The 14,395-nt window shown below is 43.0% G+C and overlaps 1 protein-coding gene across 1 annotated transcript in view; it reads left to right on the top strand.

Moving 5' to 3' along the window:
• LOC139766657 (putative peptidyl-prolyl cis-trans isomerase dodo) overlaps positions 1-14,395 on the top strand; it is a 38,733-nt gene that overhangs the window by 17,311 nt on the left and 7,027 nt on the right. Inside the window, exon 3 of the mRNA XM_071695554.1 lies at positions 10,147-10,202. Coding sequence (XP_071551655.1) covers positions 10,147-10,202 — 56 coding nt within the window. The remainder of the gene's footprint in view (positions 1-10,146; positions 10,203-14,395) is intronic.

Below are 14,395 nucleotides of genomic sequence, written 5' to 3'. Positions count from 1 at the left end.
AAACCACCTCACACCACACATTGTCCTCAAACATCTCATTTCCAGCACATCCATCCTCCTGCGCACAACTCTATCCATAGCCCACGCCTCGCAACCATACAACATTGTTGGAACTACTATTCCTTCAAACATACCCATTTTTGCTTTCCGAGATAATGTTCTCGACTTCCACACATTCTTCAAGGCCCCCAGAATTTTCGCCCCCTCCCCCACCCTATGATCCACTTCCGCTTCCATGGTTCCATCCGCTGCCAGATCCACTCCCAGATATCTAAAACACTTTACATTCACTGAGAACCAATCACTTTCCTCTCTTCCTACACGTACACATGCCTTACATCCTCGATAAAAACTTTTCACTGCTTCTAATTTAATTTAATTTGTTTATGGATGGGGTTGTTAGGGAGGTGAATGCAAGAGTTTTGGAAAGAGGGGCAAGTATGAAGTCTGTTGTGGATGAGAGAGCTTGGGAAGTGAGTCAGTTGTTGTTCGCTGATGATACAGCACTGGTAGCTGATTCATGTGGGAGACTGCAGAAGCTGGTGACTGAGTTTGGTAAAGTGTGTGAAAGAAGAAAGTTAAGAGTGAATGTGAATAAGAGCAAGGTTATTAGGTACAGTAGGGTTGAGGGTCAAGTTAATTGGGAGGTAAGTTTGAATGGAGAAAAACTGGAGGAAGTAAAGTGTTTTAGATATCTGGGAGTGGATCTGGCAGCGGATGGAACCATGGAAGGGTAAGTGAATCATAGGGTGGGGGAGGGGGCAAAAATCCTGGGAGCCTTGAAGAATGTGTGGAAGTCGAGAACAGTATCTCGGAAAGCAAAAATATGTATGTTTGAAGGAGTAATGGTTCCAACAATGTTGTATGGTTGCGAGGCGTGGGCTATGGATAGAGTTGTGCGCAGGAGGGTGGATGTGCTGGAAATGAGATGTTTGAGGACAATGTTTGGTGTAAGGTGGTTTGATCGAGTGAGTAATGTAAGGGTAAGAGAGATGTGTGGAAATAAAAAGAGCGTGGTTGAGAGAGCAGAAGAGGGTGTTTTGAAATGGTTTGGGCACATGGAGAGAATGAGTGAGGAAAGATTGACCAAGAGGATATATGTGTCGGAGTTGGAGGGAACGAGGAGAAGTGGGAGACCAAATTGGAGGTGGAAAGATGGAGTGAAAAAGATTTTGTGTGATCGGGGCCTGAACATGCAGGAGGGTGAAAGGAGGGCAAGGAATAGAGTGAATTGGATCGATGTGGTATACCGGGGTTGACGTGCTGTCAGTGGATTGAATCAGGGCATGTGAAGCGTCTGGGGTAAACCATGGAGAGTTATGGAAAGGGAGCTGTGGTTTCGGGCATTATTGCATGACAGCTAGAGACTGAGCGTGAACGAATGGGGCCTTTGTTGTCTTTTCCTAGTGCTACCTCGCACACATGAGGGGGGAGGGGGATTTAATTTAATGATACGCTCTCACCCCAACTCTCAATTGCCTTCTTTTTTAACCCTTGCTCCTTCCTCTTGAGCTCCTACCACTTTATACATCTCCCAGTTATCTGCACTCCTTCCTTTTAAGTATCGTCCAAATGCCTCTTTCTTCTCTTTCACTAACAACTTTACTTCTTCATCCCACCACTCACTACCCTTTCTAATCTGCCCACCTCCCACCTTTCTCATGCCACGTACATCTTTTGCACACACCATCACTGCTTCCCCAAATACATCCCATTCCTCCCCCACTCCTGTCACATCATTTGCTCTCACCTTTTGCCATTCTACACTCAGTCTCTCCTGGTACTTCCTCACATTAGTATCCTTTCCAAGCTCACTTACTCTCACCACTCTCTTCTCTTCAACTTTCTTCGTTTTTGAAAACCTCTACAAATCTTCACCTTCGCCTCCACAAGATAGTGGTTAGAGACCCCTCCAGCTGCCCCTCACAGCACATTAACATCCAAAAGTCTCTCTTTTACATGCCTATCGATTAGCACATAATCCAGTAATGCCCTTTGAGCATTGCCCCTACTCACATATGTATACTTATGTATATCTCTCTTTTTGAACCAGGTATTCCCAATCACCAGTCTTTTATTAGCACACAAATCCATAAGCTCTTCACCATTTCTATTCACAGCACTGAATACCTGCAACTGCCACATTACTCGCCTTCACATTTAAATCACCCATCACTAATACCTGGTCTCGTGTACCAAAGCTGATGACACACTCAGTTGCTCCCAAAACACTTGCCTCTCATGACCTTTCTTATGACCAGGTGCATTTGCACCAATAATCACCCATCTCTTCCTGTCCCTTTTCAGTTTTACCCCCATCGATCTAGAATTTACTTTCTTGCACTCTATCATACACTCCCACAACTCCTGCTTCAGTAGTACTACTCCTTCCTGAGCTCTTGTCCTCTCACCAACCCCTTACTTTACTTCCAAGACTTTTCCAAACCATTCTTCTCCTTTATCCTTGAGCTTCGTTTCACTCAGAACCAGAACGTCCAGGTTTCCTTCCTCAAAGATACTACCTGTCTCTCCTTTCTTTCCATTTTGGTTACATCCACACACATTCAGACATCCCAGTCTGAGCCTTCGAGGAGGATGAGCACTCCCCGTTTGACTCCTGTTTCCCCTTTTAGAAATTGAAGTACAAGGAGTGGAAGTTGAAGTACAAGGAGGGGAAGATTTCCAGCCTCCCACTCCCGCCTCCTTTAGTTGCCTTCTACGACTCACGGGGAACACAGGGGAAGATTGGTTTGGAAATATCTTGGGAGTAGGCAGGGGCTGGTGAGAGAACAAAAGCTAAGGAGGGAGTAACACTACTCCTGAAGCTGAAGTTTTGAGGGTGTGTGCTAGAGTGTAAGAAAGTAAATTTTAGATTGATTTGGGTAAAACTGAAAGCAGATGGCAAGAAATGGTTGAATATTGGTGCTTATGCACCAGGTCAAGAGAAGAAAGATCTGAGAGGCAAGTGTTTTGGGAACAGTAGAGTGAGTGTGTAAGCACTTTTGGTGCATAAGACTGGGTGTTAGTCGTGGGTGATTTATATGTGAAGGTAAGTGATGGAGCAGTTGAGGGTATAATTTTGTGAATGGAAATGATGAAGAGCTTGTGAATTGTATGCTAAAACAAAAAGACTGGTGATTGGGAATACCTGGGTTCAAAAGGAGAAATATACATAAGTATACATAAGTGAGTAGGAGAGATGATCAATGGGCATTATTAGATTACTTTTTAATTGATAGGCATATAAAAGAGAGGCTTTTGGATGTAAATGTGCTGAGAGGGGCAGCTGGTTGGATGTTTGATCACTATCTTCTGGAGGTGAGAATGAAGATTTGTAGAGGTTTTCGAAAAAGAGGAGACAACTTTGGGGAGGAGAGTGGTGAGAGTAAGTGAGCTTCGAAAAGAGACTTGTGTGAAGAAATACCAAGCGAGATTGAATGTAGAGTGAAAAAGGTAAGAGCAAATGAAGTGAGGGGAGTGGGTGGGGAAAGGTAGGTAGTTAGGGGGGCAGTGATGGCATGTGCAAAAGATGCATGTGAAAGGTGGGAGATGGGCATATTAAAAAGGTTAGTGAATGGTGGGATGAAGAAGTAAAGATTCTAGTGAAAGACAAAAGAGAGGCATGTGGGAGTTACTTATAAGGAAGGAGTGCAAGTGATTTGGAGATACATAAGAGAAAGTGGCAGGTGGTCAGGAGGAAGGTACAGGGGTTGAAAAAAAGGGCAAATGACAGTTATGGTAAGAGAGTATCATTAGACTTTAGGGAGAATAAGAATATGTTTTGGAAGGAGGTAAATAATGTGCAAAAGATAAGAGAACAAATGGGGACATTGGTGAAGGGAGCAAAAGGGGAATTGATAACAGGTAGTGATGAAGTGAGGAGATGGGGTGGGTACTTTCAAGATTCTTAAATTTTTTTGATGATATAGTGGCAGATGTAGGGTGTTTAGGTCGGGATGGTATGCAAAATGAGAGAGTCACGGAGAGTGGTTTGGTGAAAAGAGAGAGGTAGTGAAAGCCCTGCGGAAGGTGAAGTTTGGCAAGGTGATGGGATTGGATGATATTGCAGTTGATTTTATTAAGAAAGGGGATGAATGTGTTGATTGGTTGTTAAGGATATTCGCTGTATGTATTGATTATGGTGAAGTGCCTGAGGATTGGAGGAGTGCATGTATAGTACCAGTGTGTAAAGGCAAAGGGGATAAAGGGGAGTGCTTAAACTACAGAGGCATAAGTTTGTTGAGTATGCCTGGAAAATTACACAAGAATACTGATTGAGTAGGTGAAAGCGTGTACAGAGCATCAAATTGGGGAGGAGCAGTATGGTTTCAGAAGTGGTAGAGGATATGTGGATCAAGTGTGTGCTTTGAAGAATGTGTGTAGGAAATACTTAGAAAAACATGGATTTGTTTGTGGCATTTATGGATCTAGAGAAAGCATATGAAAGGGTTGATAGAGATGCTTTGTGGAAGGTCTTACAAATACATGGTGTAGTAGATAAGCTGCTTAAAGAAGTGTGAAGTTTTTGTCAGAGATGCAAGGCATGTGTAGGAGTAGGAAGAGAGGAAAGTGTTGGGTTTCCAGTGAATGTTGTTCTGTGGCAAGGATGTGTGATGTCACCATGGTTGTTTATATTCTTTATGGATGGGGTGGTTAGGGAGGTAAATGCAAGAGTTTTAGGGATGAGGGGGTCTGGGAAATGACTTAGTTATTGTTTGCTGATGATACAACACTGGTGGCTGATTTGAGTGGGAAACTGCAGGAGTTGGTGACTGAGTTTGGAAGAGTATGTGAATTGAGAAAGTTAAGAGTGAATGTGAATAAAAACAAGGTTATTAGGTTCAGCAGTGTTGAGGGACAAGTTAGTTTGGATACAAGTTGGAATGGAGAAAAATTGGAGGAAGCAAAGTGTTTTAGTGATCTGGGAGTGGACTTGGCAGCGAATGGAACCTTGGAAGTGGAAGCGAGTCATAGGATGAGGCAGCAGGGTAAAGGTTCTGAGAGCGATGAAAAATGTTTGAAGGAAAAGTAGTTTCAATATTATATGGATGCAAGGCATGGGCTGTAGATAGGGTTGTATGGAGGAGGGTGGATGTGTTGGATATGAAATGTTTGAGGACAACATGTGGTGTGAGGTGGTTTGGTTGAGTAAGTAACGGAATGGTACGAGAGATGTGTGGTAATAAAAAGAATGAGGTTGAGAGAGCAGGGAACAAGAAGAAGCAGTAGAGCAAAGTGGAGGTGGAAGGATGGAGTTCAAAAGATTTTGAGCAATCGGGGCCTGAAGATGGAGGAGGGTGAGAGGTGTGCAAGGATTAGAGTGAACTGTAATGATGTGGTTTACTAGGGTCAACATGCTGTTAATGGACTGGACCAGGGCATGTGAAACGTCTGGGTTAAAGTATGGAAAGGTCTGTGGGACCTGGATGTGGACAGGAAGTTGTGGTTTTGGTGCATTACACATGACAGCTAGAGACTGAGGGTGAATGAATGTGGCCTTTTTTGTCTTTTCCTGGCAATACCTCATTGATGCAGGGGAAGGCGATGCTGTTTCCTGTGGGGCAGGATGGCTCTGGCAAGCGAGTATGAACATGAACATGTGCATATCTTTATATGGCTATGTATGTTTATGTATTTATTTATTTATTATACTTTGTCGCTGTCTCCCGTGTTAGCGAGGTAGCGCAAGGAAACAGACGAAAGAATGGCCCAACCCACCCACATACACATGTATATACATGCACGTCCACACGCAGCACACATACATACCTATACATCTCAACGTATACATATATATATATACACACAGACATACATATATACACATGTACATAATTCATAGTCTGCCCTTATTCATTCCCTTCACCACCCCGCCACACATGCAATGACACCCCCCCCCCCCCCCCCCACATGTGCATGAGGTATAGCTAGGAAAAGACAACAAAGGCCACATTCGTTCACACTCAATCTCTAGCTGTCATGTATAATGCACTGAAACCACAGCTCCCTTTCTGCATCCAGGCCCCACAAAACTTTCCATGGTTTACCCCATATGCTTCACATGCCCTGGTACAATCCATTGACAGCATGTCAACCCCGGTATACCACATCCTTCCAGTTCACTCTATTCTTTGCACGCCTTTCATCCTCCTGCATGTTCATGCTCCGATCACTCAAAATCTTTTTCACTCCATCCTTCCACCTCCAATTTGGTCTCCCACTTCTCCTTGTTCCCTCCACCTCTGACACATATATCGTCTTTGTCAATCTTCCCTCACTCATTCTCTCCATGTGACCAAACTATTTCAAAACACCCTCTTCTGCTCTCTCAACCACACTCGTTTTATTACCACACATCTCTCTTACCCTTTCATTACTTACTCGATCAAACCACCTCCCACCCTATGATTCACTTCCATGGTTCCATCCGCTGCCAAATCCACTCCCAGATATCTAAAACACTTCATTTCCTCCAGTTTTTCTCCATTCAAACTTACCTCCTAATGGACTTGACCCTCAACCCTACTGTACCTAATAACCTTGCTCTTATTCACATTTACTCTCAGCTTTCTTCTTTCACACACTTTACCAAACTCAGTCACCAGCTTCTGCAGTTTCTCACACGAATCAGCCACCATTGCTGTATCATCAGCGAACAACAGCTGACTCACTTCCCAAGCTCTCTCATCCACAACAGACTGCATACTTGCCCCTCTTTCCAAAACTCTTGCATTCACCTCCCTAACAACCCCATCTATAAACAAATTAAACAACCATGGAGACATCACACACCCCTGCCACAAACCAATATTCACTGAGAACCAATCACTTTCCTCTCTTCCTACACGTACACATGCCTTACATCGTTGATAAAAACTTTTCACTGCTTCTAACAGCTTACCTCCCACACCATATATTCTTAATACCTTCCACAGAGCATCTCTATCAACTCTATCATATTCCTTCTCCAGATCCTTAAATGCTACATACAAATCCATTTGCTTTTCAAAGTATTTCTAGCATACATTCTTCAAAGCAAACACCTGATCCACACATCCTCTACCACTTCTAAAACCACACTGCTCTTCCCCAGTCTGATGCTCTGTACATTACATCACCCTCTCAATCAATACCCTCCCATATAATTTCCCAGGAATACTCAACAAACATATACCTCTGTAATTTGAGCACTCACTCTTATCCCCTTTGCCTTTGTACAATGGCACTATGCAAGCATTCCGCCAGTCCTCAGGCACCTCACCATGAGTCATACATACATTAAATAACCTTACCAACCAGTCAACAATACATTCACTCCCTTTTTTAATAAATTCCACTGCAATATCATCCAAACCTGCTGCCTTGCCGGCTTTCATCTTTCACAAAGCTTTTACTACCTCTTTGCTGTTTACCAGATCATCCTTCCTAACCCTCTCACTTTGCACACCACCTCGACCAAAACACTCTATATCTGCCAATCTATCATCAAACACATTCAACAAACCTTCAAAATACTCACTCCATCTCCTTCTCACATCACCACTACTTGTTATCACTCCATTAGCCCCCTTCACTGATGTTCCCATTTGTTCCCTTATCTCATGCACTTTATTTACCTCCTTCCAAAACATTTTTTTTTCTTTCTTTTCTTTCATACTATTTGCCATTTCCCGCGTTAGCAAGGTAGCGTTAATAACAGAGGACTGGGCCTCTGAGGGAATATCCTCACCTAGCCTCATTCTCTGTTCCTTCTTTTGGAAAATAAAAAAAAAAAAAACGAGAGGGGAGGATTTCCAGCCCCCCGCTCCCTCCCCTTTTAGTCGCCTTCTACGACACGCAGGGAATACGTGGGAAGTGTTCTTTCTCCCCTTTCCCCAGGGATAAAAAACATCTTTTTATTCTCCCTAAAATTTAATGATACTCTCACCTCAACTCTCATTTGCCATCTTTTTCACCTCTCCCACCTTTCTCATGACCTCCTGCCTCTCCCTTTTATACATCTCCCAGTCATATGCATTATAACCCTGCAAAAATTGTCCAAATGCTTCTTCATCCCACCACTCACTACCCTTTCTAATCTGCCCACCTCCCACGCTTCTCATCCATTCCTCCCCCACTCCCCTTACATCCTTTGTTCTCACCTTTTTCCATTCTGTACTCAGTCTCTCCTGGTACTTCTTCACACAAGTTACCTTCCCAAGCTCACTTGTATATATGTATATGTTGATATGTATATGTATATATTTATCCTTGGGGATAGGGGAGAAAGAATACTTCCCATGTATTCCCTGCGTGTCATAAAAGGCGACTAAAAAGGGAGGAAGTGGTGGGCTGAAAATCCTCCTTTCCAGTTTTTACTTTTCCGAAAGGGAACAGAGAAAGGGGCCAAGTGAGGATTTTCCCTCATAGGTTCAGTCCTCTGTTCTTAACGCTACCCTGCCAGCATGGGAAATGGAGAATAAGTATGAAAAGAAAGAAAAAATATATATTTATGTGTAAGGGCTTTTATGTACATATATGTGTATATGAGTAGATGGTTTTTTCTTTGTTTCCTGTCACTACCTTGTTAATACCACACATCTTCTGCCACTTCTAAAATCACACTGCTTCTCCCCAATCTGATGCTCTGCAAATGCCTTCACCCTCTCAATCAGTACCCTCCTATTCAGTTTTTCAGGAATACTCAACAAACTTATGCCTCTGTTGTGTGAACACTCTCCTTTATCCCCTTTGCCTTTGTGCATCGGCACGATACATGCATTCTCCTAATCCTCAGGCACTTCACCATGATCCATACATTCTTTGAATATCCCTACCAACCAGTCAGCAGCACAGTCAATCCCTTTCTTCATAAATTCAACTCCAGTAACATCCAACCACACCGCCTTACCAGATTTCATCTCTCGCGAGGCATTCACCACCTCTTCTCTGTTAACCAAATCATTCTTCCTGACCCTTTTGCTTTGCACACCACCCTAACGAAAACACTATCTCTGCCACTCTATTATCATCCACATTCAACAAACCTTCAAATTAATCACTCCATCTTCTCACTTCATCACTACCTTTATCACTTCCCCCCTTACCGATGGTCTCATTTGTTCTCTTGTTTTATGCACGTTATTTACCTCCTTCCAAAACATCTTTTTATTTTATTATTTATTTTGCTTTGTCACTGTCTCCCACATTAGCGAGGTAGCACAAGGAAACAGGCGAAAGAATGGCCCAACCCACCCACATACACATGTATATACATACACGTCCACACACGCAAATATACATACCTATACATCTCAATGTACACAAATATACACACACAGACATATACATATATACACATGTACATAATTCATACTGTCTGCCTTTATTCCCATCGCCACCTCGCCACACATGGAAATAACAACCCCCTCCCCCCTCATGTGTAGCGCAAGGAAAAGACAACAAAGGCCCCATTCGTTCACACTCATTCTCTAGCTGTCATGTAATAATGCACCGAAACCACAGCTCCCTTTTCACATCCAGGCCCCACAAAACTTTCCATGGTTTACCCTAAATTTTAATGATACTCTCTCACCCCAACTGTCATTTGCCCTCTTCTTCAACCCTTGCACCTTCCTCTTGACCTACTGCCACTTTCTCTTATACATCTCCCGGTTATTTGCACTCCTTCCTTGCAAGTATTATCCAAATGTCATTTCCCATGGTAAGGTAGCAACAAGAACAGGCAAAGAAAAGCCAAATCTACTCACATACATTGTCCAGTTGTCATGTGTATAAGTTTCCTATTATCCCCATATTTCTGATATTTCCTTGAGTCCAACCTTCTATTAAACTGTGTGTGTGGAGGCACCATAAACATATAGTATCCACACCCTGACTCTACTTTTGCTTTACCTAGCCTAATATAGTAGTTTCTTTTTATTACAGCAAAAATTCAAGGTTCACAGTTGGGATTTTGGGTAATTCTTACCAGTAACCTTTGATTTTGGTGGGGGCTACTGAATTTTGATGCTTTCCAAGTAATTATTGGATAGAGATTATTTGAAGATTTATGAAACTGTGATGTATGTTTATTGTGCATTTTCTGTAAAGCATATTTTGGTTCTTATCTAGCCTATTTTTTCTTTTGTCTTGTGTGTATTACAGGGTATCGTAAAGAAATCACATCAGGACAGTCATCATTTGCGGAACTGGCTAGCAGGGTAAGTTAGATATTGTAGAATTCTTTTTTATGAAGTTTGCTGCTTCTGTGTTGTGGTACTTCTGATGATCTGCTACACATTCTCAGAATCTGAACAGTCCTCTAGGTGCAACACATAGAACCCTCAACATGACTGAATTTGGCTTGCATCACAGTGTGATCTAGCCCACAAGACCAAATTTCATTTAATCTAACTTAAGAGATGTGGATATAAATTCAGTACGTATACTTACTAACATTGTAAATTTTCTTTCTCTGTGCTCATCCATATGTTGAGAGGCACAAGTGAAGATTATAAGTTGTGACAGGTTTGTACTGGAACAGGAGTGGCTAGTTCTATTGTTAGGTAAGCACTCATCATGTATTAGCAAATCAGAATATCAGCAGTGTACTGAATTAGAGAAAAAATGAAAATATGAAGCAAATTAAACAGGGACATTTTTTTCCTCTGGCAGTTCACTATCCATATAAACATAAACAGTGGATGACATAACACACTAGCTGTTCATTTCAAATCACTCTTAATACCACCTATTTTCACACTTGCTGCTTCCATTAAAAATTCTATGAACAGCATAGGGAGGCAAATGCAAGAGTTTTGGAAAGAGGGGCAAGTATGCAGTCTGTTGTGGATGAGAGTTTGGGAAGCGAGTCAGTTGTTGTTCGCTGATGATACAGCGCTGGTGGCTGATTTGGGTGAGAAAGTGCAGAAGCTGGTGACTGAGTTTGGTAAAGGGTGTGAAAGGAGAAAGCTGAGAGTAAATGTGAATAAGAGCAATGTTATTAGGTACAGTAGGGTTGAGGGACAAGTCAATTGGGAGGTAAGTTTGAATGGAGAAAAGCTGGAAGTGAAGTGTTTTAGATATCTGGGAGTGGATTTGGCAGCGGATGGAACCATGGAAGCAGAGGTGAATCATAGGGTGGGGGAGGGGGAAAGTTCTGGGAGCATTGAAGAATGTGTGGAAGTCAAGAACGTTATCTTGAAAAGCAAAAATGGATATGTTTGAAGGAATAGTGGTTCCAACAATGATATGTGGTTGCGAGGCGTGGGCTATAGATAGAGTTGTGCGGAGGAGGGTGGATGTGCTGGAAATGAGATGTTTGAGGACAGTATGTGGTGTGAGGTGGTTTGATCGAGTAAGTAATGAAAGGGTAAGAGAGATGTGTAGTGGTAAAAAGAGTGTGGTTGAGAGAGCAGCAGAGGGTGTTTTGAAATAGTTTGGTCACATGGAGAGAATGAATGAGGAAAGATTGACCAAGAGGATATATGTGTCAGAGGTGGAGGGAACGAGAAGTGTGAGACCAAATTGGAGGTGGAAAGATGGAGTGAAAAAGATTTTGAGTGGTCGGGGCCTGAACATGCAGGAGGGTGAAAGACATGCAAGAAATAGAGTGAATTGGAAGGATGTGGTATACCGGGGTCGACGTGCTGTCAATGGATTGAACCAGGGCATGTGAAGTGTCTGGGGTAAACCAGGGGTGTGTGATGTCTCGAAGGTTGTTTAATTTGTTTATGGATGGGGTTGTTAGGGAGGTGAATGCAAGAGTTTTGGAAAGAGGAGCAAGTATGCAGTCTGTTGTGGATGAGAGAGCTTGGGAAGTTTGTCAGTTGTTGTTCGCTAATGATACAGGGCTGGTGGCTGATTTGGGTGAGAAACTGCAGAAGCTGGTGACTGAGTTTGGTAAAGTGTGTGAAAGAAGAAAGCCGAGAGTAAATGTGAATAAGAGCAAGGTTAGTAGGTACAGTAGAGTTGAGGGTCAAGTCAACTGGGAGGCAAGTTTGAATGGAGAAAAACTGGAGGAAGTGAAGTGTTTTAGATATCTGGGAGTGGATTTGGCAGTGGATGGAACCATGGAAGTGGAAGTGAATCATAGGGTAGGGGAGAGGGCGAAAATTCTGGGAGCGTTGAAGAATGTATGGAAGTCAAGAACATTATCTCGGTAAGCAAAAATGGGTACGTTTGAAGGAATAGGGGTTCCAACAATGTTATATGGTTGCGAGGCATGGGCTATGGATAGAGTTGTGCGGAGGAGGGTGGATGTGCTGGAAATGAGATGTTTGAGGACAATATGTGGTGTGAGGTGGTTTGATCGAGTAAGTAATAATATGGTAAAAGAGATGTGGTAATAAAAAGAGTGTGGTTGAAAGAACAGAAGAGGGTGTTTTAAAATGGTTTGGTCACATGGAGAGAATGAGTGAGGAAAGATTGACAAAGAGGATATATGTGTCAGAGGTGGAGGGAACGAGGAGAAGTGGGAGACCAAATTGGAGGTGGTAAATTATTTGGGAGGGTATTGATTGAGAGGGTGAAGGCATGTACAGAGCATCAGATTGGGGAAGAGCAGTGTGGTTTCAGAAGTGGTAGAGGATGTGTGGATCAGGTGTTTGCTTTGAAGAATGTATGTGAGAAATACTTAGAAAAGCAAATGGATTTGTATGTAGCATTTATGGATCTGGAGAAGGCATATGATAAGAGTTGATAGAAATGCTCTGTGGAAGGTATTAAGAATATATGGTGTGGGAGGCAAGTTGTGAGAAGCAGTGAAAAGTTTTTATCGAGGATGTAAGGCATGTGTACGTGTAGGAAGAGAGGAAAGTGATTGGTTCTCAGTGAATGTAGGTTTGCGGCAGGGGTGTGTGATGTCTCCATGGTTGTTTAATTTGTTTATGGATGGGGTTGTTAGGGAGGTGAATGCAAGAGTTTTGGAAAGAGGGGCAAGTATGAAGTCTGTTGTGGATGAGAGAGCTTGGAAAGTGAGTAAGTTGTTGTTCGCTGATGATACAGCGCTGGTGGCTGATTCATGTGAGAAACTGCAGAAGCTGGTGACTGAGTTTGGTAAAGTGTGTGAAAGAAGAAAGTTAAGAGTAAATGTGAATAAGAGCAAGGTTATTAGGTACAGTAGGGTTGAGGGTAAAGTCAATTGGGAGGTAAGTTTGAATGGAGAAAAACTGGAGGAAGTAAAGTGTTTTAGATATCTGGGAGTGGATCTGGCAGCGGATGGAACCATGGAAGCGGAAGTGGATCATAGGGTGGGGGAGGGGGCGAAAGTCCTGGGAGCCTTGAAGAATGTTTGGAAGTCGAGAACAGTATCTCGGAAAGCAAAAATGGGTATGTTTGAAGGAATAGTGGTTCCAACAATTTTGTATGGTTGCGAGGCGTGGGCTATGGATAGAGTTGTGCGCAGGAGGGTGGATGTGCTGGAAATGAGATGTTTGAGGACAACGTGTGGTGTGAGGTGGTTTGATCGAGTAAGTAACGTAAGGGTAAGAGAGATGTGTGGAAATAAAAAGAGCGTGGTTGAGAGAGCAGAAGAGGGTGTTTTGAAATGGTTTGGGCACATGGAGAGAATGAGTGAGGAAAGATTGACCAAGAGGATATATGTGTCGGATGTGGAGGGAATGAGGAGAAGTGGGAGACCAAATTGTAGGTGGAAAGATGGAGTGAAAAAGATTTTGTGTGATTGGGGCCTGAACATGCAGGAGGGTGAAAGGAGGGCAAGGAATAGAGTGAATTGGATCGATGTGGTATACCGGGGTTGACGTGCTGTCGGTGGATTGAATCAGGGCATGTGAAGCGTCTGGGGTAAACCATGGAAAGCTGTGTAGGTATGTACATTTGCGTGTGTGGACGTATATGTATATACATGTGTATGGGGGTGGGTTGGGCCATTTCTTTCGTCTGTTTCCTCGCGCTACCTCGCAAACGCGGGAGACAGCGACAAAGCAAAATATATATTTTTTTTTTTTTTTTTTTTTTTTTTTTTTTTTTTTTATACTTTGTCGCTGTCTCCCGCGTTTGCGAGGTAGCGCAAGGAAACAGACGAAAGAAATGCCCCCCCCCCCCATACACATGTACATACACACGTCCACACACGCAAATATACATACCTACACAGCTTTCCATGGTTTACCCCAGACGCTTCACATGCCTTGCTTCAATCCACTGACAGCACGTCAACCCCTGTATACCACATGACTCCAATTCACTCTATTTCTTGCCCTCCTTTCACCCTCCTGCATGTTCAGGCCCCGATCACACAAAATCTTTTTCACTCCATCTTTCCACCTCCAATTTGGTCTCCCTCTTCTCCTCGTTCCCTCCACCTCCGACACATATATCCTCTTGGTCAATCTCTCCTCACTCATTCTCTCCATGTGCCCAAACCATTTCAAAACACCCTCTTCTGCTCTCT

This window comes from Panulirus ornatus, chromosome 4 (assembly GCF_036320965.1).
Source record: "Panulirus ornatus isolate Po-2019 chromosome 4, ASM3632096v1, whole genome shotgun sequence".
NCBI lineage: Eukaryota > Metazoa > Arthropoda > Malacostraca > Decapoda > Palinuridae > Panulirus > Panulirus ornatus.
This window is presented reverse-complemented; position numbering and strand designations above follow the sequence as displayed.